Source organism: Zosterops lateralis (assembly GCF_965231275.1).
Source record: "Zosterops lateralis genome assembly, chromosome: 13".
NCBI lineage: Eukaryota > Metazoa > Chordata > Aves > Passeriformes > Zosteropidae > Zosterops > Zosterops lateralis.
This window is the reverse complement of record NC_139773.1, coordinates 1,737,924-1,761,038: the sequence shown is the minus strand read 5'-3', so window position 1 is coordinate 1,761,038 and position 23,115 is coordinate 1,737,924. Positions and strand designations below refer to the sequence as shown.

The following is a 23,115-nucleotide window of genomic DNA, read 5'->3' as shown; positions in this document are numbered from 1 at the left end:
GAGATCCTGCTCCGGCGGACACTAGAAGAGCAACTACAACAAAGCCCCTGGGAAGAGGCAGGTCAGTGCAGTTACCCAGAAACAAGTTAAGAAAACAGGCTGGAGCTTGTTTTTACGTAATTCTCTTGATTTTTTTTTTTTTTTTTTTTTTTTTTTTTTTTTTTTTTTTTTTTTGTGTTTCCTTCTTCTGCAAGGGCAGTACAAAGGGCAGGCAGGTGGAGAAGGGAAGGAGTGGTGTGTGTTTTTACACTCGCTGCTAGACCAGATGAAGGCTGTGACACAGGAGTCACTGGGGAAGCTGCTGCTCTCCAAACCTCTGTGGCTGGAGCAGAGCCCATGCAGGGCACCAGCCTGTCTGCACCATATCCACACTTTAATGAGCTCAGAACTCACTCAAGCTCCCCTACCCTGGCTGGGCAGGTCCTCCTTCCCTGAGGAGCGAAGTTGTTCAAGTGTTACTCTCCAACACCTGCGTGCAGGACACGGGGACACTGCTTTCCCTGGAACTGCTGCCTTGCACAACTCTTGGGATGGGGAACAGCTCAGTCTGTGATTTGAGCTCACAGTGTTGGTCTGGGTGCCTGCAGGGGCGGTTTGGTGTCAGTGGCTCAGGACCAGGAGGATGGAGAGCACACGGAAGGGTGTGAAGGAAAGCCTCAGGCCCCGTGGCTCCAGTCGCAGGTGCCCCTGTGCAGCTGGGCGCTCCAGGAGGTCACAGCTGGGGGGCAAAGCACAAGGGTGAAGGCATTGATCTCACCCCCACACACCCCTAGCCCTTCTGCAGGGACTCACAGCATCGCCTCCTTAATGGGAAGGGAGGTCTGGAGCCAGGCGGTGACTGTGCTGCCATGGGCCTCATAGAGCCGGACCACCACAGCTTCAGGTCTGTCCTCGGCCTTTGGGGGAGTGCAGAGAGATGAGACAGGCACAGCCTCTCCTGCACAAGTTGCTGTGCTCAGCTGAGTTTGGCCACCACACAGTGTGGGTGGAAAAGCAAGCCCTGCTTGACAACAGCACCTTAGCCCCTCTGTCCTCCCCTTCTCCACCCCAGAACTTGCCTGCTTGACAGTCTCCAGCACGATGGCGGGTGAGCTGACAGAAAATGCACTCCAGGCTGGGCACTGGGCACAGCTGGCTGGGACCACGTGGAGGGGGAAATTCAAGTTGTAGGCTTGCTGAATCACACCAGCCTCCTGGAAGGAACCTGCAGCACAAGAACCTCTCTCTAGTCTGCCTCTGTACACACACAGGCAGAGGCACACTCAGCCCAAGGCTCACTGGAGCACCTGCCACCCTGCATGTCTCCATAGTGCCCAGCTCCGTCACTCACCCTGGTGAGGCATCACAGCATAGGTGAACTGGTGCTGCCCCATGTCTGCTGTGGAATCAGGGGACTTGGGTGCTCTCAGCCTAAGGCAATATGAGGTTAGTGAGACAAGTGCCTTGAGACAGTAACCCAGCGCGCTGTGACAAGACAACTGCTTCCCTTGCTACCCTTAACGCTGGGCCCTGAAGTGGAAGCAGGCATGCAACAGCAAACAGACCCTAGACAATCCCAGAAGCTAAAAAACTGGGGTGTCATGTTGTGAAAATTGTGGCTGCCTGAGTCAAACTGAAATAGGCAGTTTCTTTTAGCTTTGTATCCACCTGTAACATTAATGCTCCTGTTCCTTTCCTCTCCTTAAGCCTCCCTTCCTGGGGAATGGTTTGGTTAGCAACAGAAAAGTTACCTGCCACAAATATGAATCTATCTCTCCTGAACTATCTTTGATTATCTGAATTATCAGTTCACAGGAATTAGTTCCAACTGACTTAGATCATGTAAGTCAGCCAAATTCCCAGAAAACAGCCACTCACTGGACTATTTCCTTGTTAACTAAGGTCACTTAGGAGCAGGTGTTGCCTTGACTTCCAAGAGACACACTCAGAAGGCAGAGTACATGCAGCAGCTCCCCCCTCGCCCATTCCTTACTCACAGGGAGAGGCTGAGGATGTTCCTGTGGGCTGATGCTCCGTATTTGCAGTCATTCAGCAGGGCTACCCCAAAGCCATGCTCAGAGAGATCCAGCCACTTGTGAGCCCACACCTGAAGCAGGTACAGGGGACGTGTTCACCACACAGAGCTACTGCCAGGAACAGGAGCAGCTCAGGCCCAGGACCAGAGCAGCTCCCCCCTCACCTCGAACCGAGCCCAGTCCCAGGACGTGTTCCAGTGCGTTGGCCGCTGCAAGTGTCCGAACTGGATCTCGTAGGTAGCGTTTGTGCTCCGGACCTGCACAGGGAACTCCACCTTCAGGAACTTGTGAGCCTCCTTCCACTCAACCTAAATGTGGCAGCAGAAGGACGTCACCATGGGGCACTGACAGGCAGAGACTGCACTTCTTGTGTCCCAATGCGTAGCAGCCAGTCCACGTAAGCCACAACAAAAACACACCAGAGTCTCAATGCAGATGAGCTGGTGGGTCCCTCTTCCACCCTTGTCCCTTGGGACCCCTAGCCTTGGGCTGCTTTCTGTGAGGAAGGACAGGCAGCAGGGGGCTCCAGGGAAGCAAACAGGTAGGGGGAGATATAATTCAGGCACGAGGTTCAGCTCCCTGGTTCCCAGTAGCAGCCATGGGCCAAACCTGTGTCAGGAAGCGGAGGTACGGGCACACGGCATCCAGGATGATCTCCTGGGTTAAGGTGCTGCTTTTCCCAACCTGCAGGGAGAACCTCACGCTTCCCCGCAGGCCCCCAGCTAGGGTGATTTCCAGAGGCCTCAGCAGCATTGTCACTGGCTTCCTAGAGAAAGGAATGAAGGCAGAGATAGTCTCAGCCTGGTAGATCCAGGTTCCCAAATCCCCAGTGCAGCCACCCACACAGCAGACTCACTTCTCCAGAGTGAATGCTCTCTTACAGCTACGACTGACAGGGAGGCAGGAATCTCATGGCAAAGCCAAAATCCAAGTGCTGCGTGCACTGCTCCTTTACCTGGTTTCCAAGTGATAATCCATCACATCCCAGGCATCCCAGTAGAGGGGAACATCATCAAAGAGTGCAAACTGGTTGGCATAGCAGCCATCTGGGACTGACTCTCTGAAAGAAAGTGTAACAGGGGAACAGCAGCATGAGAAGGACTGGCAGTGGAGAAAGGTGCACAGAGAGAAGTCCCGAGAGAGTTTGAGGCGCTCAGGGCCAGGAACTGAGTGACACAAACCTCCCGGACTCCAGCAGCTGAAGTGAGGTGAGGCGCCCCATTGTGTCCAGGCAGACAGCAATTACCCCATTCTCCATGGTAATGGAGCCATCCTCCTTGGGAAAAGGCCAGAAACAGTGTCACAGACCCACACCTGCGGGAGCTGAGTGCCTCCATTGCATGCTTAATATGTGGATTCCTTAGATTTCTCCTCAAATAACCTCTGACATGGGGAACATAGACCTGAGGAAATCTGCCTTGTGCTTACCTGTTTCCTCACTGCCACAGGCTGAGGAGGCACAAATGGCTCCTGTGCTAGAGCATAGCCCATGCTGGGGACTCTCACCAGAGCTGGAAAGCAAAGAGGTTCTACTCCAACACTTGCCCCAGACTGAAACCCAAGTCACACAACTGCTGCCCTGCTGCTCTTGTGTCAGATCTACCTCCTCCCATATCCTCCTCTTCATGCACTCTTCAGGTGAGTTTATCCTGTTTCAAGTTGTCCAAAGAACAAATTGATCAGTCACTAAAACCCTCCCCAGGGCAGGGAGAGGCAGAGTATTTCCCTGTTAGCTATCTCTGCCCCTGTAAGGAACTCTGATACAAGAGCTACCCCCAGGTCAGACATACCCAAAGTCTCTGTTCCGGCTGGCCCAGGCCTGGAGATCACCTCGGTGCGTTCCCAGGACAACGTGTTCAACACGAGGGTGCTCGGGGTGCTCCGTGCCTTGGACTGCAGCAGATCCCTGCACAGGGATTGCACAGCTTCCTCCTGCAGCTGAGCACCAGCCCTGCGGATCTCTGGGCAAAAAAAGGGCCTGAGTTGGATCTGAGGCAGCTTCTGGCACTCTCCATGCAATGTACACACACTTTATCTCCTTCCAAGCTACAATTGCTAATTATCATTAATTATTATTATCTATTAGTAAGTAATTCAAGTGTATAATTATTCTAAACTTTGTTATTACAAGATTACAATGAGCTGTGCCAGCTCAGCTGGAAAAATCTGGTTAACAAAGCTCCTGCAAGCACTCCTGGGCAGGCAGAAACAAACCTTGGTGGGAGTCTATCCTGCCCTGCCAGCAGCAAGAAGAAAAGTCAATAAATTGGCATGGCTCTCAATCCCTTGGCTCCCCTGCTAATTTAATGCTTTTGCAGACATGCCTGTAGAGGCTGGCCCTGGCAGCCCAGAGCTGGAACCTCTGCAGCCCCACCAGGCAGGACCTGCTCCCACAGGTGTGTGCCCTCCTAGCCAAACTCCCTGCTCACCTGTGTAGTACTGCAGGGCATCCTCAACCACGAGCTGGATACAGCTGCCTGGCAGGACATCGTGGAACTGGTTGAGCAGCAATAACCTAAAACAGAGAGCAGAAACCAGGGAAGAAAGTGGTGGAACACCAGATTTGTGCTGGCTTAGAAGAAGCTCTTCTCTCAAAGAAGAGCCCTGTTTGCAAGACAGACAAACTTAATAACTGTTCCTTATTCCCCCATTACCCAGCACTTGAAAGAAAAGGATATTTTTCCACAACATCCTTTAATTCCCTTTATGTTAGGGCTTGTCAACTGTCATCTCAGTAAACCACAACCACAGGCATAAGAGCTATTTGTTTTTACCCCTCAGGGCTATGAGACACGTTGTTGCACAAGCTCAAACAAGCCAAAACTGGAGAGGAAGAAGCTTTGGTAGGAAACGAAGCTTCCAGACAGCAGAGTAGTGAGGGTTTGGAGTTATCTTTCAGCAGCAGAATCAAGCAAAGCAGCAAATTCTTTCCAGGTGGATTCCTGCTCAGTTTATGGCAGGAGTTGTGTACACAGAGTGCTGCAGCACTGAACTCTCCCCCAGTACCAGCAGTGCTCCTACACTCCCTCACCTCCAGAGCTGCTGGAGCTGGCTGGCAGGATACTGGAACCCTCTGTCCTGAGCCACAGCCAGGGTGCTGAGCACTTCCACGTCATGGAGAATCCGCTCACATTCCCGATTCCCCTTCTTTATCTGGTGCCAGTTAAGGACAAAAGGAAGATGCTCAGGAAATGGGTAGCTGGGAGTGGATCTCTCATACCAGCAGCAGAATCCCAGCTCCAGGGCAGGATGGTTGGTTGCTTGCAGGTGTCATGAGTTTGCATGGCCCCTCGCCTGGGAGTGGGACCCTCACCTGGGCCTGGGTGGTGTAGGTGCCATTGTGCAGCTCCAGGAAGAGCTCTCCCACCCAGGTGCACAGCTGGGATGACTCCTTCTCCAAGACAGAAAAGAGCTGGTCAGGAGTGGAGATCTGCACCCTGTGGGACGGACACACAGACAGTGATGAGCTAGGGATAAACCTGTGACATGGCTAATGATGCATCCAGACTGGAAAGGTGACAGGCCTCAGAAACTGCTACACAACCATACTAAGTATTCCCCTCACCCTTCTGCTCCCCTGTGACCCTGTCCCTCTCCTGTGGACATTCCCCAGGCAGCTGGTGAGTGCCAGGCACAGCTGCTGTGCTGGCCATTCACCCCACAGCTCTCCTGAGGGGTCACAAGCAGTCCATGGCTGCCCTGGGGACCTATTCTTACAGCTCTTGATGATGGAGAGATTGCATCCTCCTGGAAGTCCTTCCCAGCCTTCTGGTTGCCCATCTATCTGTCCTTCTCCCTTTCTTTTGGCACTGTTGAAGGCCAGGCCTGGCTCAAAGCAAATGCCCCTGCCAGGAGAGAGGATGGGAGCTCTCCTCTCACCTGGGCAGCCCATCTGTGTTACTCATTCTTTTCATCCTATCCAGCATCTTCTGCGTGGGTCCCCCTCCTCCATCTCCAAAGCCGAAGAGGAACGCACTGTGATTCACACGGCCTTTGTCCTTGTTGTTCTTCACTGTTTTCAGAATCTGGAGGGATTTTTGGGCAACTGGAATCCTCTGGCACCCAACCCTAGCTCCCACAGCTCCATACAAGAAAACCAGGTCAGTCTTTAGGGTGCAAAGCCCAGTCTTGCTCTTCTTCCCCAGCCCAAAGTGCCTAAATCAGGCACAGGCACATCTTGGAGTCAGGCACCCCAACAACCTCTCTCCAACAATGCTGCCAGACATCCTGCTCCCTTCCCAGGCAGTGCCCTCTCCCAGAAGCCTCACATCTGGCCTCAAGGGGCTGGCACTACCTTTCTTGTGCAGGTCTGGAAATCTCACTCACCTCTTCCACTCGCCCATGCATCCCATAGGAATCACCAGGGGGGAAATGGGTCAGGACTTGGGAACCGTCAATGCCTTCCCAGAAAAAGGTGTGATGCTGAAGGGGAGAAAAAGCAAAATGTAATGCACAAGGGCATTTCAGAGCCTCTTCAGGATGCAAACTGGGCCTTCATTTCCTCTCCAGGGAGGTGCAGGATGCCCTGATGGATCCATTCAAGGAGAGGACAAGAACAGGGAATACCACAAGGGCAAGGGCTGGGTTTGCTGTCTGTTGGATCTTCACACGAGTCACAGCTTCCTGTCTGGAAGCAGAAGGAATATGTAGGACAGAGGCCTGGCTGGGATTGCTAACAATGTCCTTCCTCTTTCCTAAAGCCTGACAGGACACCACTACCAACAAAACCTAGTGGCTTCTGGAAGCAGAGCTATGTTAGCTGAACTGAAGAACTGTGGAACCAACAGGTCCAGCTCTGCAGAAGACTCCAGCACCCACACATCCATCCCCTGAGGAGAAAGCAAGCACAGCTCACCGGGAAGGAGTTCACCAGGTTCCAGCTGAGCTTCTGCGTGAGGAAGCGCTGGATCCCACAGCCACGCATCAGCTGGGGCAGCTGGGCTGAGTATCCAAATGTGTCCGGCAGCCAGAACTGGGAGCACAGGGGACAGGAGCACAGGCAGAGGGACACACACAAGTCAGCCCAACCTCACAAAAGGCCAGGGGTGGAAGGAGATGGTGGGCAAGGAAAGTATGATGGAAAAGAACAAGTACCTCCGAGCAGAGCCGGCCAAATTGTTCCTGAAAGAACCTCTGTCCCTGGAGGAACTGCCGCACCATGGACTCCCCGCTGGGCAGGTTCCCATCCTGGGGGGAAGGCACAGGCAGTCCACAAGGAAAGCCAGGCACCAGGGAAGGAGAGATCTGGTAAGACCCCCGTTCCCACCCACCTGACCTGGCAGATCATGGGGAGAACCTCACTAGGGCTTGGCAGAGAGAAAAAGGAGGAATACACTAGGGAATCTAATGCTCCTTTCTCAGGGAATGATTTGGGAGGATTATATTTTTGTGAGGCTGGACACTTCAGACAGCTGCTGTTTCTAGGCCTGGAGACCATCCAGACAGGCTCAGCAAAGACTCTGCTCTCCCCTGCAGCATCAGGCCTGGTCCCAGAGAATGGCACAAGGAGGGTGAGGCATGCCAGGCTCACCATGCTACTCACCATTTCCACCCAAGTGCCCCCAACAGGAATGAACTGTCCCTTGGCCACGAAGTGCTGAATGCGCGCATAGAGCCCAGGGTAGCAGCTCCTCACCCACTCGAACTGCTGGGCCTGCCAGAGCACAGGGATCAGCCCCAGCTCCCTCCATACCACCGCACACCCTGCCCCTTCCCTCTGGTTGGTCACATCCTTTCATCTCCTTTTGCTGGAGAAGCAACATACCACAAGCAGAGGAGAGGTGTCCAGAGGGAGGTCACTCACCTGGGAGCAGGCAAAGGTGAGCTCTGGATTGTGCTCCATCAGATGGACCACGGTGACCCAGCTCCGGGCACACTTACGGATAGTCTCCTCATACGGCCACAGCCAGGCTGCAGGGACAGGCATGGCCCCACCATGGTTATTACCTAACACAAGCTCCTCACAGAGCGGGAACCTCTCTGAAACCCCTCCTGGGATGGGAAATCAAGGGGTGAAGCCCAAGAGGTGGAAGACAGCAGACTGTTATTTATCCCTGATCCCCAGTCCCATCAGTGTTTCAAAGGGCACAGCTAGCCAGACCCACATTCCCACATGGCCTCAGCGACAAACCAGAGGTCCCATTCCCTTCTCTCAAGGCATGGTAGCCTGTGCCTGAAGCCTAAGGGCAGCCTGTTCTCCCCTTGGGCAGCACACCCTGGCCTCCAGGTGAGAGGAGGAGGAACCCTGTGCTGCTCTCACCAGAGTCAATGTGGCAATGTCCCATGGCATGGATGGTGTGCTGGCTCTTGCCGTTCCTCTGGCTGAAGATGGCTGCAGCCAGGTCACGTGCAGCAGGGAAGGTGGAGGGGTCCGTAACATCACACACATTGACCATCTGGTTGGCAGTGTACAGTGCCTGGAAACTCCTCTGGTTTTCCTCCCCGAGGAGCTGGGGTTGAGAGGGATAAGAGTATGACTCTGGCCACTGTATCAGCTCAGATGTCACCTGTCTCCAGGACAACCTGCTACCTCCTTTCAACATCTATCTCAGGCAGTCACAACAGGTAAACACCATGTCTCCACTTCACAAACACAGCCTTATGCCTTTTCTAACATGCCTTCCAAATCCAGGTTCCACATATGCCCATTCCAGGGGACCATGGTTATCACATCCTGCTTTGGAGCAGGAAGTGGATGAAAAAACACCTGTGGCTTCTCTCAATTCAGTCTTCTCCTATTCTAGAATATACTGAATTGGGAGGGACCCACAAGGATCATCAAGCCCAGACAGTGTCAGTTGTGCTGAAGCAAAAGCAGCAAACATTTTCTCCTCCAAGATCTCAGGTCGTAGAACAGCAGGAGAAGGAAGTACAGTGAAGTTGAGGAAAAGGGGAAAGAAGGGAAGAGGAGCTCCCAGACCTGAGCCATGTCCAGCAGTATTTCCAGGTCCACCAGCAGTTCATAGACATCTCTGTTGAAGACAACTAGCTCAGCCTTGCTCAGGGTAACCCTCCTGTCTGGGTCCGGAGGGGCGATCATGCTGCCCTTGCCAGCTCCAAAGAGCCCATTGCAGGCCAGCTCCACATACAGTGTCAGGCTGTGGGAACAAGATGAAACCATCAGGGAGCAGGTCACAAGCACCAGGACAGAGACACCAACAACAACAAGGTCCCCCAGCAGTGGGGGGATCTGGCTCAGCTGACCATCCACCTGTGGGGCTCCGACTCTTTCAGGCTTCTTGTCAGGATGTAGCTGGTCTTCTCACCTTCCTTAGTCAATCCCTGCACAGGAAGGTGGCACATTCAGCACCATCATGCAGAAGTCATGACAGTAGGCTGGGTAGGCAGGATAAGATACTCCAAAGTCCAGCTGGCCAGAGGGGCTGGCCCCACATGCTGTGGGATAATTGTTGGCACAAGAACAGGAACCGCAGCTGCTGCTGCCCCAGCAGCACCACGACCCCTGCATGCACCACTACAGAACGTGGCAGGGGTGGCAGAGGTCACCACTGTGTACATAGCAGGGCACCTGGCACCCTCTGATCCGTGCCTCCATACCTGCACAGGCTGGGCGTCTCGCCACACCAAGCCTTCCCCATCGCTCTCCCAGATGAAGTGCACTTCCCGCCCTGCCCATGCTGGGGGGATGCTCAACTCCACCTTAAACCAGCACGTCTCCCATCTGGAAGAGAGCAAGCGGCAACCTCAGTCCACCATGTCACCCTCTCCTGAGAGAAAGAACGCTTCCTCAGAGCCCTCCATGGAAAAACCAGAGCGGGGACAGCCCATGAGTTTGATGGGATTCACACACAAGGATGCTGCCTGTCCATACACACACCTGATTTAACCTGTGCCCTTCTGGAACCCCAGAGAAACCATCAGTGGCATCTTGTCTGACCATTGCTGGGATAAGAACTTTCTCCCAATCTTGACAAGCAAACACATCCCCCCAAGATGCATCAAGACACAACCACAGTCACAAGGAGCTCTCAGCAGAAACGAGCAAAAAACTTGTCTGTTCCCTCATGAAATCTCCCTTAGGGCTTCTGGGCAGGCACCTCCAAGCACTCATCATGAAGATCATCAACTCATCTCTTCACCAGGGACAGCTTGTGAGGACTCACGCACACAAATAACTGAGACACGAGCTGCAGCCCCACGGGGGCACAGCACCGCCGACAGCCGGTACTCACGTGGGCCCCAAGGACTGTCCCACCTGGGCCGGCCCGAATTCCTGCACAACAGCCTCCTGGTACGGGATGCGCCGCGGGGTCTGGAAACAGGAGAGCGATGCCGGTGGACAGCGATCCCCAAAAAGCCTGTGGGTGGAGATGGCCAGGACACATGAATAAGAGTCCCGCACAGACCAGCCCAGAGGTGGTACAGGGAGCTTTCACAGCACGGCTGAATCGCCATCGCCCTGCCACCACCCAACACCCTCAATAATACTAGCAGATCACTGAGTAATAAAGCGCCCTGATGGCCCCTGGTGGCCAGGGGAGGGCTGAGGGGCGGTGCCGTGGCTCTGAGGGGCTCCATGCCGACTAAGATGTGTGTGAGTGTGTGATCTGTCCCCTCAGCGTGAGGCCACTGAGCTCCCCGAGGCCCCGTACCCACAGCCGGCAGCGCCCCGAGGGGACACCCCGGAGCTTGTCCCGGCGGTGTCCCGGAGAGTCCCCCCGCCGCCCACCTGCCCCGCAGGTTGCAGTCGGTGAAGTAGATGTCGGAGATGAACTTCTCCACTCGCTCCAGGGCCGTCCGCCGGTGCTTGATCGCGGCCATGGCCGTCCCAGTGCCCCCGCCCTGCCCTGCGCGGCGCAGGCGCGGCCGAGCCCGCCCGGAGCCCGCCCGGAGCTCGCCCGGAGCCCGCCCGGAGCCCGCCCGGAGCCCGCCCGGAGCCCGCCCGGAGCCCGCCCGGAGCCCGCCCGGAGCCCGCCCGGAGCCCGCCCGGAGCCCGCCCGGAGCCCGCCCGGAGCCCGCCCGGCTCTCTGCGGATCGGGGCTGTCCCGGGGATCGCCCTCCTTCGTTTCCAGCTCTCCTGTTTCCAGACCCCGCGGCGCATCCCGTACCAGGAGGCTGTTGTGCAGGAATTCGGGCCGGCCCAGGTGGGACAGTCCTTGGGGCCCACGTGAGTACCGGCTGTCGGCGGTGCTGTGCCCCCGTGGGGCTGCAGCTCGTGTCTCAGTTATTTGTGTGCGTGAGTCCTCACAAGCTGTCCCTGGTGAAGAGATGAGTTGATGATCTTCATGATGAGTGCTTGGAGGTGCCTGCCCAGAAGCCCTAAGGGAGATTTCATGAGGGAACAGACAAGTTTTTTGCTCGTTTCTGCTGAGAGCTCCTTGTGACTGTGGTTGTGTCTTGATGCATCTTGGGGGGATGTGTTTGCTTGTCAAGATTGGGAGAAAGTTCTTATCCCACCCTGAGTGCTCCCTGGATGAGGAGAAGGCAGAACCCCCCTCATCGCTGCCCTTCAGGCTAAGCATTCCTGCAACCTCCTCTCCATGTCCTGGTTTGCCTCCAAATCACCCCAAAATGTCATTATTAGCAGGAGGGAAGGAAGAATCTGTACACGATGCTCAGCCCTGATGTTTTAATGGAAATACTGAGCTACAGTCAAGTTTACAACATTGGTATAGAAATCACATGGGTTGTGGGCCGAGGATCACGTTACAGAATACAAAAAGCATGATGAAACAAAAAGAAAAATTAAAAAAAAAGCAAACCTCTGCTATTGTATGGGCTGGGAGCAGAGCTGGGATGTCAGATGGAGCACCAGAGGCAGAGGTCGCCCCGTGGTGTGTCCCAGGGACCCCTTGTCTCAATGAGTGCAGGCACAGGCTCCTGGGATAGGATCCCCACCAAGCAGCAGCAGCTGGTACTTGCAAGCTGGCCAAAAGCCTAAATCACCAAAGATTTTCCCTTCCAGATCACCTTGAGCACACACCAGAATAAAAAAAGAGGGAAAAGAATAGGGGAGCATGCATGACACCTTTGGAATGGAAGAGGACACATGAGAGCCCCTTTCTGGCTGGTTACAGCAAAGGAGTAACCAGGTGGGTGAATTATTGCTAGCAAAATGTGAAAATTCCCTGCTGGGCTCTTCCTTCTCTCCATAGGAGGCTCCCCTTCCAGACCTGCCTGCTGTGCATTGGCTGCCAATGACTCGTGGCCCCTCGGGGCTGTGACTTCCACCCCAGCTCCAGGTCCTCACTCCAGCCCTGCTCCCTGGCCTCTCTCCATGGAATGGAAGGAGCTGTGGTGGCAGGAGGAGAGAACCTGGAACTAGATGGTATTTCAGGTCCCTTCCAAGCCAGGCCATTCTGTGATTCTGTGAACCTGCTGTCTCAAAACACAGTAAGTCCCTGGGAGAGGCTGAAGCCGTAGCAAAGCCCTGCTGGTGGCTGCGTATCCAGGGACAATGGAAGCCATTCCAGGTGTGTAGGACTTGGCAGCATGGATTTTTGCAAGGAAAGCCGCCTCCTTTGGCGGAGACACAGTGCAGTGGTGGCTGGCGTGGTTTACAAACTCTGTGCTGACTTCTTTATTTTTAGAATCAGAATCTTCCCCCGCATTTAAATATCTGCCAGCGTTAAATTTCTCTACTTAAAAAAATATATATCCCATATGTGGATTTCTGGAGTGAAATGCACTGAGACCTCCCCAGTCCCTCCTCCTCCTCTTGCACACATGCACACACACACGCAGAGCAGCTCTGTCAAATACTGGGTTGGTATTTCCCATGATGTTTTCTCCAACACAAAAGGGAAAAACACATCAGCACAATCAGCCGCAGCTAAGTTGCTCAGCAACACTTCTGAAAAGCGAAGATCCTTGGAGCTGGAAGACAAGGTGGATAAAAATTACCCACCGTGAAAAAAAGTCAAAAAAAATTTAAAAATTTAAAATTATAAACTCTATATTTATATCTCCTTCAGGCTGCTTATACCTCAGTTGTTCAACCCCCAAATGCACCCACTGCCTCTGCTGTTTCCTCTTTCTAGCCTTAGAAAAGGGGTTGGATTACACCTCCCTCTTCCCTCCCCTTTCCCAACCCCAAAACCTGCATGCTGTAACAGTGCCTTTCAGACCAGGAACACAGCTGTGGATGAGCGAGTGTCTTCCTCCAGTTAAGAACAAAGACATTATTTTTTTTATTTACAAAAAAAGGAGAAAAAAGTTTCCACACAAAAGCACTACAATGATAACTCCCTTTGGTAAAAAGTGTAATAAATGTCTCCATCGGTCTGTCTGTCGGTACTAATTCTCAAGCCACCTGGTACTATGGTACACAAGAAGCTAGTACAGTTATGCTAGCACATCAAGCATAATTCCTTTAATTAAAAAAAAAAACCAAAAAACAAAAAACAACTAAACAAACCAAAAAAAAAAAAAAAAAAAACCAACAAAAAAAAAAACCCGAAAAAATTGACAATTTGTACATTTATTTACAAAAAAGGAGGGGAACATGTTAAAATTGTGTTGTTCTCTGCTGTGTGTGTGTACGTACATGTGTGTGAAAAGCTGGTGCATGGCACTAGGAGAGACTAGTAAACAAGCAGGTACAAAAAAACCAAAATCAAAAACAAAATAAAAATAAAACAGTTCCACTGGCACTAGAAAGGACAGACCGATCTGCACAGGGTGAGTCCAGCCTGGGAGGGAGGGGAGGGAGCGAGAGGAACCCGGGGTCCGCTGCCCCATGGCCCCGTGCCGGAGCCCGCAAGGAGAGGAGAATCCGGTGGTGACAGGCACCTGGGGATTTCTGGGGACACATCCAAGCGGTCCGGTGGTGGAGAGCATCCTGTTCCCCTCCCTTGCCACTCAGGGAGTCAAAGCCTCAACGCTGCTGGTGTGTACGAGCTCGTGGTGTTTCTCTGGGATGGCTCAGTTCAGAGAAGGGTCCCTTCCTGCCCAAAAAGGGCCGGCAGCCCACGGCCCCGGGCGGAGATCCACGTCCCCACAGGGAATCCCGCCGGGACAGGTTGTACCAGCCACGCACTAGTCAAGTGGCCATGTTACGGAGATACACAGTGAGGGGAGAAAGGCATCTTCCTCCTTCCCTGGATGCGCGCACACACACACATCTCCCGGGCTCTTCCCTTGCCCCGGGGGACTCCTAGGGTGTCTTGAATATCGTGCCGTATTTGACGCGGTACTTGTTGATGCTGACAAAGTGCAGGGTCTCTGTGTCACAGGTGGTGGTGCAGGGCACCAAGCCCTCCAACCCTTCACCCATGAGCCACTTGTTTGTCTCGGCTGCCATTTCACGGGGCACATGCTCCTTGGTCCATTTGTCCACCCAGGCCTGGAACCGCTGGTGCAGTCGCTTGCTCACCCTTTCGTGGGACTGCGGGAACAGGGACAGGTGTTAGGAAGAGGCAGCTTTGGCCCCCAAACCGCAGCATAATGCAAAGCTTGGCTACTGGTTGACACTGGCAAGGGGATCAAACACAGAGGGAATTTGTAATGCAGACACTGGAGTAATGACAGAGAGAAAGCTCTGATGAAGGTCCCCTGGGTCTCCTCTCCAAGAAAATTCACGGCAAAATGAGTTCGGAAATACAAAAAAGTTTATGCTCTTTGTTTAACACAGCAGTTCACGGGCTGGGGACAGAGAACATATTCTGTTCCCACTGATGCCCAGCTCAGAGTCCCCTCTGCATTGCCCAAAGGATGCTGCTGCCTCTGCTGTTAGCCCCCAAGACCAGGCAAGTCCTGCTCTTCCCAGCCCACAAGGTCTGTCTCCAGCCCCCAAAGAGGGGCACAGTCCCAGGAAAGAGCAAGTTCAACATGTGTTATACATACTGGGGACACAATTGCTACAGAAAATTAAGACTCAAGTCAGGTCTGACAGGCTCAAGAAGCTCTGACTTAGCAGAAACATCAGGAGAGGAAGAACTGTGCATATTTTTGGATAAGCGCATCTGCCTAAGGACTCTAAAATCCAGGACAGATGGTATAAAGCCATGGCTACAGTCATAATTGAAAACAGGCAATATAATTAAACCCCCAGATTAAAACTTACAGATTTTATTATTTGTTTGCTCTTCTCCCAGAGACTGCTTTGGGGTGTTAACTGCTAAATCCAATAGATTTGTTTCCAAAATCCAGTGTGGCTTCTACGGCTCCCTCAGTGTATTCCAGTAACCAAGGGCTAAGCTGCACACTACATATTTAACACTTCAAGCATTTATGTTCAGATTCTCTGTGAAGAGCACCGGCACATAGTATCCTGCTTATAAGCTTACATTTCCTTGAAGTTTGTGCCAGTTGAATGAGATGCATGGAATTCAATCAAAATTGTCAGTATCAGCATTTCAAAGAGTCACTGAGCTGCAATAAAATGCTCTCAACTGATGTGGACGCAAAGTTTAAGAGAATTGCTTTACAACTAATGAAGTAAAGCCACTATCTGTGTCTCATCAGCAGGAAACATGGTAAGTAGTTGTTTTATGAATCTAAATACATGGTAAATGTGGATGGAAATATTCCCATAGGATGAGAAAAGGAGAGTGTCAAAGCATCCAGATGACCAGATCAGTTTCGTCCAGTGCAATCCTCCTAAATTTCACCCATCTGGGGTCACAAGCTCTTTTCATCTGGGATAAACCCAAACCTCTAGAGCTTCTCAAACAGCCGGAGAGGCAATGCCTCCTTCCTTCCCCTGGGTCCCAGAAAACACCAGCAGCCCCCCATTCTCTGGCTGGCTCCTACCTGCTGAGCTCGCAGCAGCGCAGTCCTCCTGTACATGTAATCCTCTGACTTGATCACATACACCATCTTATAGGAGTTCAGCTTGAATTTACACTCCAGCTTGTCCAAGCTCTCCACGTTCTCCATGGACTTCTTACTGTTTCCCTCCTTCCCTTCCTTCTCCTGCTGCTCCCGACCACGCTGACACTTGCGGATCCGCCTCAGATTCCTGCAAACCAGAGAAACCCTCTTGGAATCGGTGCCCAGACCCAGGCACGGCAAAGCTGGGTGTAGGTGGTGGATCTCAAGGCCAGGTTGGACTTGGAACAACCTGGTCTAGTGGGAGGTGTGTCTGCACACGGCAGGGAGTGGAATGAGAGGAGCTTTAAGGGCCTTCCCAGCATAGCCTGGCCACTCACCTGGGCAGGAAGACGGGTTTCTGGGCCAGGTGCTCGCGGAGCTCGGGGGAGGTAGAATCAGAGTTGACGTACCGCTCCACGTAGTCGGACCAGCGCTGGAAGCAAGCACAGAGCACTCATCAGCCACTGCCCTCCCACCAGGCAACACGCAAGAGTTAAGGAGGCTAAGCTGGAAGTCACACAGAAGAACACAACATTCCTTCTGAAGGCTCTGTGCATCTTACGCCCAAAAAGGAAGGTACAATGTTTCTTTATGTGGCTTTGAGTATTTTCTAATACAAAATAAACCAAGAAGGATTTGCCTGCTCACATGATTGGAAGCTTTACAGCATGTCCTTGATGTTTCTTTGTCTTGTGTTAATGAACCATGCCATCAGTCAACTGGACACTCTGGTCCAGAACAACCTTGCCCATCACAGTCAGCTCACTGGACAAGCTGCACTTACCTCTGCTTCCACAGGGTCATCTGAGTTTTCCTCTTCTGTGTCCAGCAGCTCGATGGTTAACTGAACTTGACCTCTGCTCTGAATGAACATCAGCTATAAAGAAAAAGTAAAAGGAACTTAACTATGAGGAGGTTTGAAATAGAAACAAACACCTTCACTTCTTACTGGGCCAAAGGGACAATGAAGCAAATTGGCAGTTTTAAAGGAAACCTTCTCGAGCCCCCAAAGTAAGTTTGAGGGCATGGGAAGAGATATTATACACTCAGGCTTTTATCCAAAGTACTTCTCTGCCTCAGAAAGGGCATGAGCACTTCCTGCCTCTTCAGCAAAGAAGTATGGATTTGATTAGCACAGGTTTATTAGCAATGTATGCAGACAGCAGTGATTTAATGCCCAGTCAGTAGTGGTAGATCTGCCAACAGTCGACAAAACTGAAACACCAGAGAAATGGGAGAGTTTGAACTAACAAATTAAAAGCAGTGGCAGCCAAGCAGTCAGTATGATACAGCCCAAAGCTGCTGTAAAGCACAGGGGATATTCATGGCTGTTCCAGGAAATATATTCCTCCTTGAAACTTCATTTCTGAGGGGCCCTTACAGAAGCATTAACCTATGTTCCAAAAGCTGTCAGCACATGCACTGGTTTTAGCTGGAATGGAGTAAATTTTCTTCATTTTTGGGTGCCTAAAGAAGGCTCTTTTTTAAAGGACCAGTGCCTCTCCCTTCTCAAAAGGCATTCCCCTCAGCTCTTGTTGGTTTTACACTGTGGTTCAGAGCCTGGCTTTACCTTGAAGCAGTTCTCCTCGGACATGAGCTGCTCGGCCTTGCGCTGGTAGGCGGCCTCCAGGAGCGTGCGGGAAGACTGGGAGGCGAGGAGACCTCCGGTGGCCCCATTGCTGTTCTCTGACAGGTACAGGTCTGTCACCTGCACACAGATCTCATCGCTCACAATGTGCTGGAGCTGCAAACAGAATAGAATAAAATATTCTATAAAATAACATCCCCACCAGAATAGAATAAAATAAGGGTGTAACAATGGGATTGAGCTCAAGCAAAACACCCTTAGCTTCTTCCACCTGCAGATGATCTCTGCTACTATGTGAAAACCCCACAATATCTTTAGAAAAGTTAGCAGGTGGCAAAGCACAGCTACTCAGAGAAAAACTACACACAGAAAACATTCTGATCAGCAGCAGGGGAGGAAGGGCCAGAGCTCTGTGACACAGTATGTCCTCTCCTCACCAAGGGGCTGCTGCTGTGTCTGAGGAGAGGGGTGGGAGGTTTAAGATCAAATCCATATTTTGTCTAAGTTTAAAAATCTAAAGTCCCCCAACTGTCTTCTGAATTCAGTTAATCTCTGGACTGAAGGGCTTCTGAAGAGCAGCTCTACCCTTCTGAAAGAGGAAAGCCCTTTCAAGTTATTCCACTTCCAGCCCCTTGTGTCTGTTTTTGTTCTTTATGCTACAAAAAGGCACAAGAAATTTTCCTTTGCTCACGCATTCTTCCTACCAACCCAATAAAAGGACTGGAGTTTAACAGCCAAAATGAGCTACTCCAGCAGCCAGATGAAAGAGACAAAAGGTGTGCACTCCTACAGCACTGATGGAAAAGGACTATTTAGATGTCGTTTCCTTTTTTTTTTTTTTTTTCCCCAAAGCTAAAGCAAGATTAGCTCTGGACATGCTTTGAATACTTACATCCTAAAACATCTGGAAAACAAGGAGAACTCTTGTAGAGGATATTCTCAATAATTCAAAGAGATCAGAAGTCACCTTCAATCATCTCTCTTCTATGAGGGTTAGAGAGCTGGGTGAGGCAACACCCTGAATTTACCTGCTCACCCCCGAAATTCCCCATGTGGGCATACAACATGGCCTCCAGTGAGGGCCTGTAGCATACAAGCTGTCTACCTTCCCTGCCCCACCCCACCCAGGCCGTGCTGGCAGGCACCTGTCGGACGATGCTCTGGATCAGCTTGTCCATGGTGAAGGCGATGTAGGCATGGATGGTGAACATCTCGCGCAGGGAGTCCTCGTACTGCGACGAGTCCATGTTCCCGTCCAGGAGGTTGCGCACCATGTCCAGGAAGGCCGGGTAATAATCCTCAACGTCGATGTCCACTGCCACAGGAGAGAAGGGGAGATATGGGCACATCACCCCCAGGAAGGGTTGCTGTGAGTGCTGGTCCTCAGGTGACCCACTTAAGCTGCAAAGTTACTTAAACTTGTCTTTTATGGACAAAAATAAGTCTTTTTAAGGCCACAGGTATTTTCATAATCTCTTGCTTTCTAACTCTAGCCTCCTCTTTTTATTTCTGAAAGCTTTTATTTAGGGAACTTGAGGATATGCAAGTGTAAAATGAAAACTCTCAAAAAATAACTGCTGCATGTTATCCTTCTGCTATTCCAAGTCCCATGTTCTCCACATCTTCCCATCTCCCCAGGGATAATAAAGGGGAGCCCATCTTAAAGGGTCACTGCTGTCACGTGCCTGAAGACACCAAACACCCTGTCACCAACACTACAAACAGAAGCACCTTTCCCCCCCAGCCTCCCTCCAGAAGTCACTCACTGGGCTCCTTCAGTCGCAGTTGGATGGCAGGACTGTCAGTCTTGTCTCGCTTTATGCCCAGCACTTCCCTCTCCCACTCCCGTTCCCGCGTCTCCTCCTCAATCTGCCGCTCGGCCTGGGTGCAGATCCGCAGCAGCCGCAGGCACAGGATCTGGTGCAGCCTCATGAAAATGTACCAGTTGCTGTTCACGTAGAAGAGGTTGTAGACCTCATCCATGCCCCGCAGCTTCTGGGCTGTCGTGTTGTTGAACATCAGCTTGGTTTTGGGAGGACTACCCCCAACACCGTTGTGCTTTTTTGCAGCCCCAGTAGCTTCGTCCACATCCATTTCCTCTTCTTCTTCCTCTTCCACATCCGAGAGTTCACCTCGCTGAGCAAACAGCAGGTCTGGAATGAAGTGATACATGATCTGCTTGATTTTATACTTGTCCTCTTTCTGGATTCCCGTCTGCCGCTTCACGTGGTGGATGATGAGAGAGGCAGCATCTTCCAGAATCTGTTTGTCTTCATAGGCTAGTGAGAGGTGTGGGCCTGTGGGGACTCCAGCATTGTCTTCTGAAGCCTGTTCTTGCCTCTACAAAGGAGAAACAGCATAAAAATCAGCCTAAACAATCCCTTTCCACCATCCAAGAGCTGCTAGAAAGCTCTGCCAGTGGAACAGATTTCCTCCCTCATCAAGCTGTGAGGAACAGGAACTGAAACTGCACTAGCAAAGTACATAAGCTCAAGGGGAGGAAACTATTGGTGAGCATCTCACCTCATCATAGATGCTTTCAATCTCATTGAGGAGACTCTTTGACCTTAGGACCTTGGTATCATTCTGCTTGAAGTTGATGCCCTGGTGGTCTAAGGATTTCAGGTAATACTTCTCATTCTGCTCTCGCCAGACTTTATTAAATCCTCTCTGGGCTTCTCGCCACTCCTCCTCTTTCATCTTTAACCTTTGATCAAGAAAACAAAGGTGAGCTAAGAGGTGAGCACACACGAAAAACCTCAGCCCGTGGTTCTTGGTGAGTGTTGACAAGAGCCAAACTCCCAATGAAATGGGCATGGATCAAAGATATCCCACAGAAAGGAGCTTTCCAGGAGGTGCCCCCTGGACACACTCTTCTGGAGAAACCACTCTGTGTTTCTTTCACATTTAGGTAAAACCACGCAGGAACAAAGCAGCCCCGGGAGAGGAAACAAAGGGACAGGGAAGGCAAAAAAGCTGGCCCTATTCTCTCAGAAATCCTCAGAAAGCTCCACCTGTGGAACAGGGGCAGCTTAGTTTGGACAATGAACAAAGCATGGACAGCTGAGTATCCTGGGAATGCACTCCTGAACCTTAACTCAGCATCCCAAGCAAAGCACCTCTGATTCAGTCCAAGGACAGGGAAACTGGGACCTGGCAGGTATCCTGGGAAGGCTGCTACACCCAGCTCCAGAACTCCAAAGCACAGGACCAAGAGTCCCACAGAGATAAAACAGCACGTACTGCTTACACATCTCCTTGACCTTCCCTAAAGTGTTGTAGCATCCACTCCCTTTTCACTGAGGAAGCGGAGGCTGACAAACAGGACTGGGAATCTGAGGATAGCAGAGACGCCATGATCTGGGCACACACACCCATAGGATTTGGAAGGGGATCACATTTAGCCCTGGGACAACAATTCCCTTATCTTACAGGCAGTGCTGACAACAGGGAAGAAAAAAAGTTTAAGAGGAGACAACAAAAGCTCTGTATCCTTCCAGCTGAGCTGTAAGGATTTTGTTTCAGGAGGACAATTCCCTCTAGGTGATGATTATGGAATACACCAACTGTCCAGAATATAAATGAACTTCTTAGTTTCACAGAATAATAGAATCATGGAATGGTTTGTTTTGGAAGAAACCTTACAGATCATCTTGTTCCACCCCCTGCCATGGGCAGGGACACTTCCCACTGGACCATGTTGCTCCAAGCCCTGCCCAACCTGGCCTTGGACACTTTCAGGGGTGGGCCAGCCACAACTTTTTGGGGCAAATTTCCAGCCTTGTGGAGGGCACACTCCTTAAGGGCAGAAATTAGCCACTTTTCCATAAATCTGGGCAGCATACAGTGCATCACCCTTTGGAAGGGACCCTGGGGCAATCAGTACCTTTTCAGCACAATGGGGACAGCCACAGATGGGTTCTTGCGAAGCCCATCAATGATGTCAGCCGCTTTGTCAGCGTATATCCTCTGGAGAGCCTTGCGGTGGATCACCTCTGAGGTGCCCCCCAGGGTGTTGTCCAGCCGGAATTTGGCCTGCTCCTCTGCAGACAAGCGTGACAGCTTCTTCTGGATTGCCTCAAGAACACGGATTGTTGCCAGGTTGGTCTCCAAGACAACATCCAGCTGGAGAGAATAGTGCATTAGCCATAGCATTTGAATAGACAAAACATGATACTTCACCGAGGCAAACGTTCAAGTGACACGAAACAAGAAGCTGCGCCTGTTTAACAAGGTGTACTCGAGCACTTTGGTGTTCAGCTGCTCTAAAATAATCCAATTATATTTCATCTGTTACCTAAATAATACCGTGTAAGAATTTAAAGGCTACAAGAACAATACTGTTCGGAAATTACATTTTCCAGCTGGGAATAGAACACAATTGACAGTTACTCTACAAAAGGACGTGCCAAATCTGTGTAGATTCAGGTAATTGCCCAGCTAACTTCCATTTCCAGTCAGAATGTCAGTCATTTAAAATCCTGAACACATTGCTTTGCAGATGATTACAGGGGAATGCATGTTCTCATACACTACGTGGGCAGGAAGAACAGAAAAGATGCAACAATTCCATGCTGGCCATTCAACAGTTTCATGTGGAGCGGGGTGAACGAAGAGCTCCACACAAAAAGGTGAGGGGCAAGGGTGGCAACTTAGTGGTTATACGGCATCTTGAAGAGAAGAGAAAGCAAGCTTTTATGCCAAAAACAAGATGGCAGACACAATAAAAGATGCAGAATTAAAGGTATCACTACATCAGGTTCATTAACTGTTCACAGAACAGAGCTTTCTGAGACATGAACCAAGGAAAAGCAATTTACCTCAAAACGCTCATCCTCACACCTGTAGATGTGCTCTTCATATTGTGTCTTCTTGGAGCTCACAAATGTGGAATCTTCAGACCAGGATGGGAAGGAGACCCAGGTGTCATTCAAAACCTTTGAGGGAGGCAGAGGGAGAACAAGAGTCGTGGTCAGTGTTCAAGGGGATCACACCTGGCCAGCTTCAAGAGCAGTCTTCTGATGGAACAATCTAATTCCCAGCTGGAAAAAGTGTGCGCCCCTTCCAAAGCCCAGCATTCACAGGGTAACCCCAAACAGCCAGAACCCAAACAGCCAGGCAGCCTGAAAAATTCATAGGCTGGAGCTGTGAGGAAAAACTTGCGAGAGAAGAGGAAAATAAAGGTGAAAGGAGCTTTTCTGCTACTTTGGATTAGTCAGCTGGTTCCCCATGTGTGATTCATCATCAACACTGTGTGGTCACCACAGCAGACGTGACTGTCAGACAGGACACAGTTGCTGCCTCCAAATAAGGCTAATTGGAAGTATAAAACCATACCCCAGCATCACCTTTCCTGACAAACAGCCCAGCACCTGCAGCTTTCAATATAGGAGCAGAACATTTTAAAGCAAACAAACGAACCAACCAACAACAACCTCAAAGAGGCTGAAGGCTAAGAAACAATGCAGGCATTTTTGAAAGCCAGGTCCAGTTTTCATAAACACACAGTCTGAATAACAGAGTCATTAGATTCTCACAGGGAGAAAAGTTCGTAACTGCACCACACAAGAAGCTTTTGAGAGACGTGTCGAGACATGGATTAAAAATTCAGCATTTCAGGGAGAAAGAAAGATATATCTGAGGGAATACGTGGGAGAATCTGTCTACAGAAAATATGATTTTCTTTTAAAGTTGGCCTAGAGAAAACTCTGAAAGCAGGCTAAGTGGGAATTTAGGTGA

The 23,115-nt window shown here is 51.2% G+C and overlaps 2 protein-coding genes across 4 annotated transcripts in view; both read right to left on the bottom strand.

The window, feature by feature from the left end:
• Positions 1 to 17: 17 nt before the first annotated feature.
• Positions 18 to 10,811, bottom strand: MAN2C1 (mannosidase alpha class 2C member 1). Of its 2 annotated transcripts, XM_083871109.1 has the most exons (26): positions 10,705 to 10,811; positions 10,208 to 10,333; positions 9,573 to 9,696; positions 9,226 to 9,296; positions 8,935 to 9,112; positions 8,275 to 8,464; positions 7,819 to 7,925; positions 7,558 to 7,668; positions 7,110 to 7,202; positions 6,871 to 6,987; positions 6,342 to 6,437; positions 5,895 to 6,040; positions 5,329 to 5,452; positions 5,047 to 5,168; positions 4,445 to 4,530; positions 3,806 to 3,976; positions 3,444 to 3,526; positions 3,197 to 3,291; positions 2,971 to 3,075; positions 2,625 to 2,781; positions 2,180 to 2,323; positions 1,977 to 2,086; positions 1,331 to 1,410; positions 1,059 to 1,204; positions 793 to 896; positions 20 to 718 (listed from the first exon to the last, which is right to left on the bottom strand). In XM_083871109.1, exons 1-26 carry the CDS (start codon positions 10,794 to 10,796, stop codon positions 601 to 603), a joined length of 3,096 nt encoding a protein of 1,031 aa, XP_083727235.1. In that variant the 5' UTR covers positions 10,797 to 10,811; the 3' UTR covers positions 20 to 600. The 2 variants fall into 2 exon arrangements, with proteins under 2 accessions (XP_083727236.1, XP_083727235.1); XM_083871110.1 differs by lacking the exons at positions 10,208 to 10,333; positions 10,705 to 10,811 and adding an exon at positions 10,073 to 10,185 and having other exon boundaries at positions 18 to 718.
• A 2,625-nt stretch (positions 10,812 to 13,436) lies between these two features.
• Positions 13,437 to 23,115, bottom strand: part of SIN3A (SIN3 transcription regulator family member A) — a 31,708-nt gene continuing 22,029 nt past the window's right edge. For both annotated transcript variants that reach the window (XM_083870977.1, XM_083870976.1), the window contains exons 12-21: positions 22,197 to 22,313; positions 21,263 to 21,501; positions 19,900 to 20,083; positions 19,143 to 19,716; positions 18,522 to 18,691; positions 17,359 to 17,532; positions 16,573 to 16,665; positions 16,127 to 16,221; positions 15,729 to 15,936; positions 13,437 to 14,361 (exon numbers count right to left, since the gene is read on the bottom strand). In XM_083870977.1, coding sequence (XP_083727103.1) covers positions 14,131 to 14,361; positions 15,729 to 15,936; positions 16,127 to 16,221; positions 16,573 to 16,665; positions 17,359 to 17,532; positions 18,522 to 18,691; positions 19,143 to 19,716; positions 19,900 to 20,083; positions 21,263 to 21,501; positions 22,197 to 22,313 — 2,085 coding nt within the window. In that variant the 3' untranslated portion in view covers positions 13,437 to 14,130. The remainder of the gene's footprint in view (positions 14,362 to 15,728; positions 15,937 to 16,126; positions 16,222 to 16,572; positions 16,666 to 17,358; positions 17,533 to 18,521; positions 18,692 to 19,142; positions 19,717 to 19,899; positions 20,084 to 21,262; positions 21,502 to 22,196; positions 22,314 to 23,115) is intronic.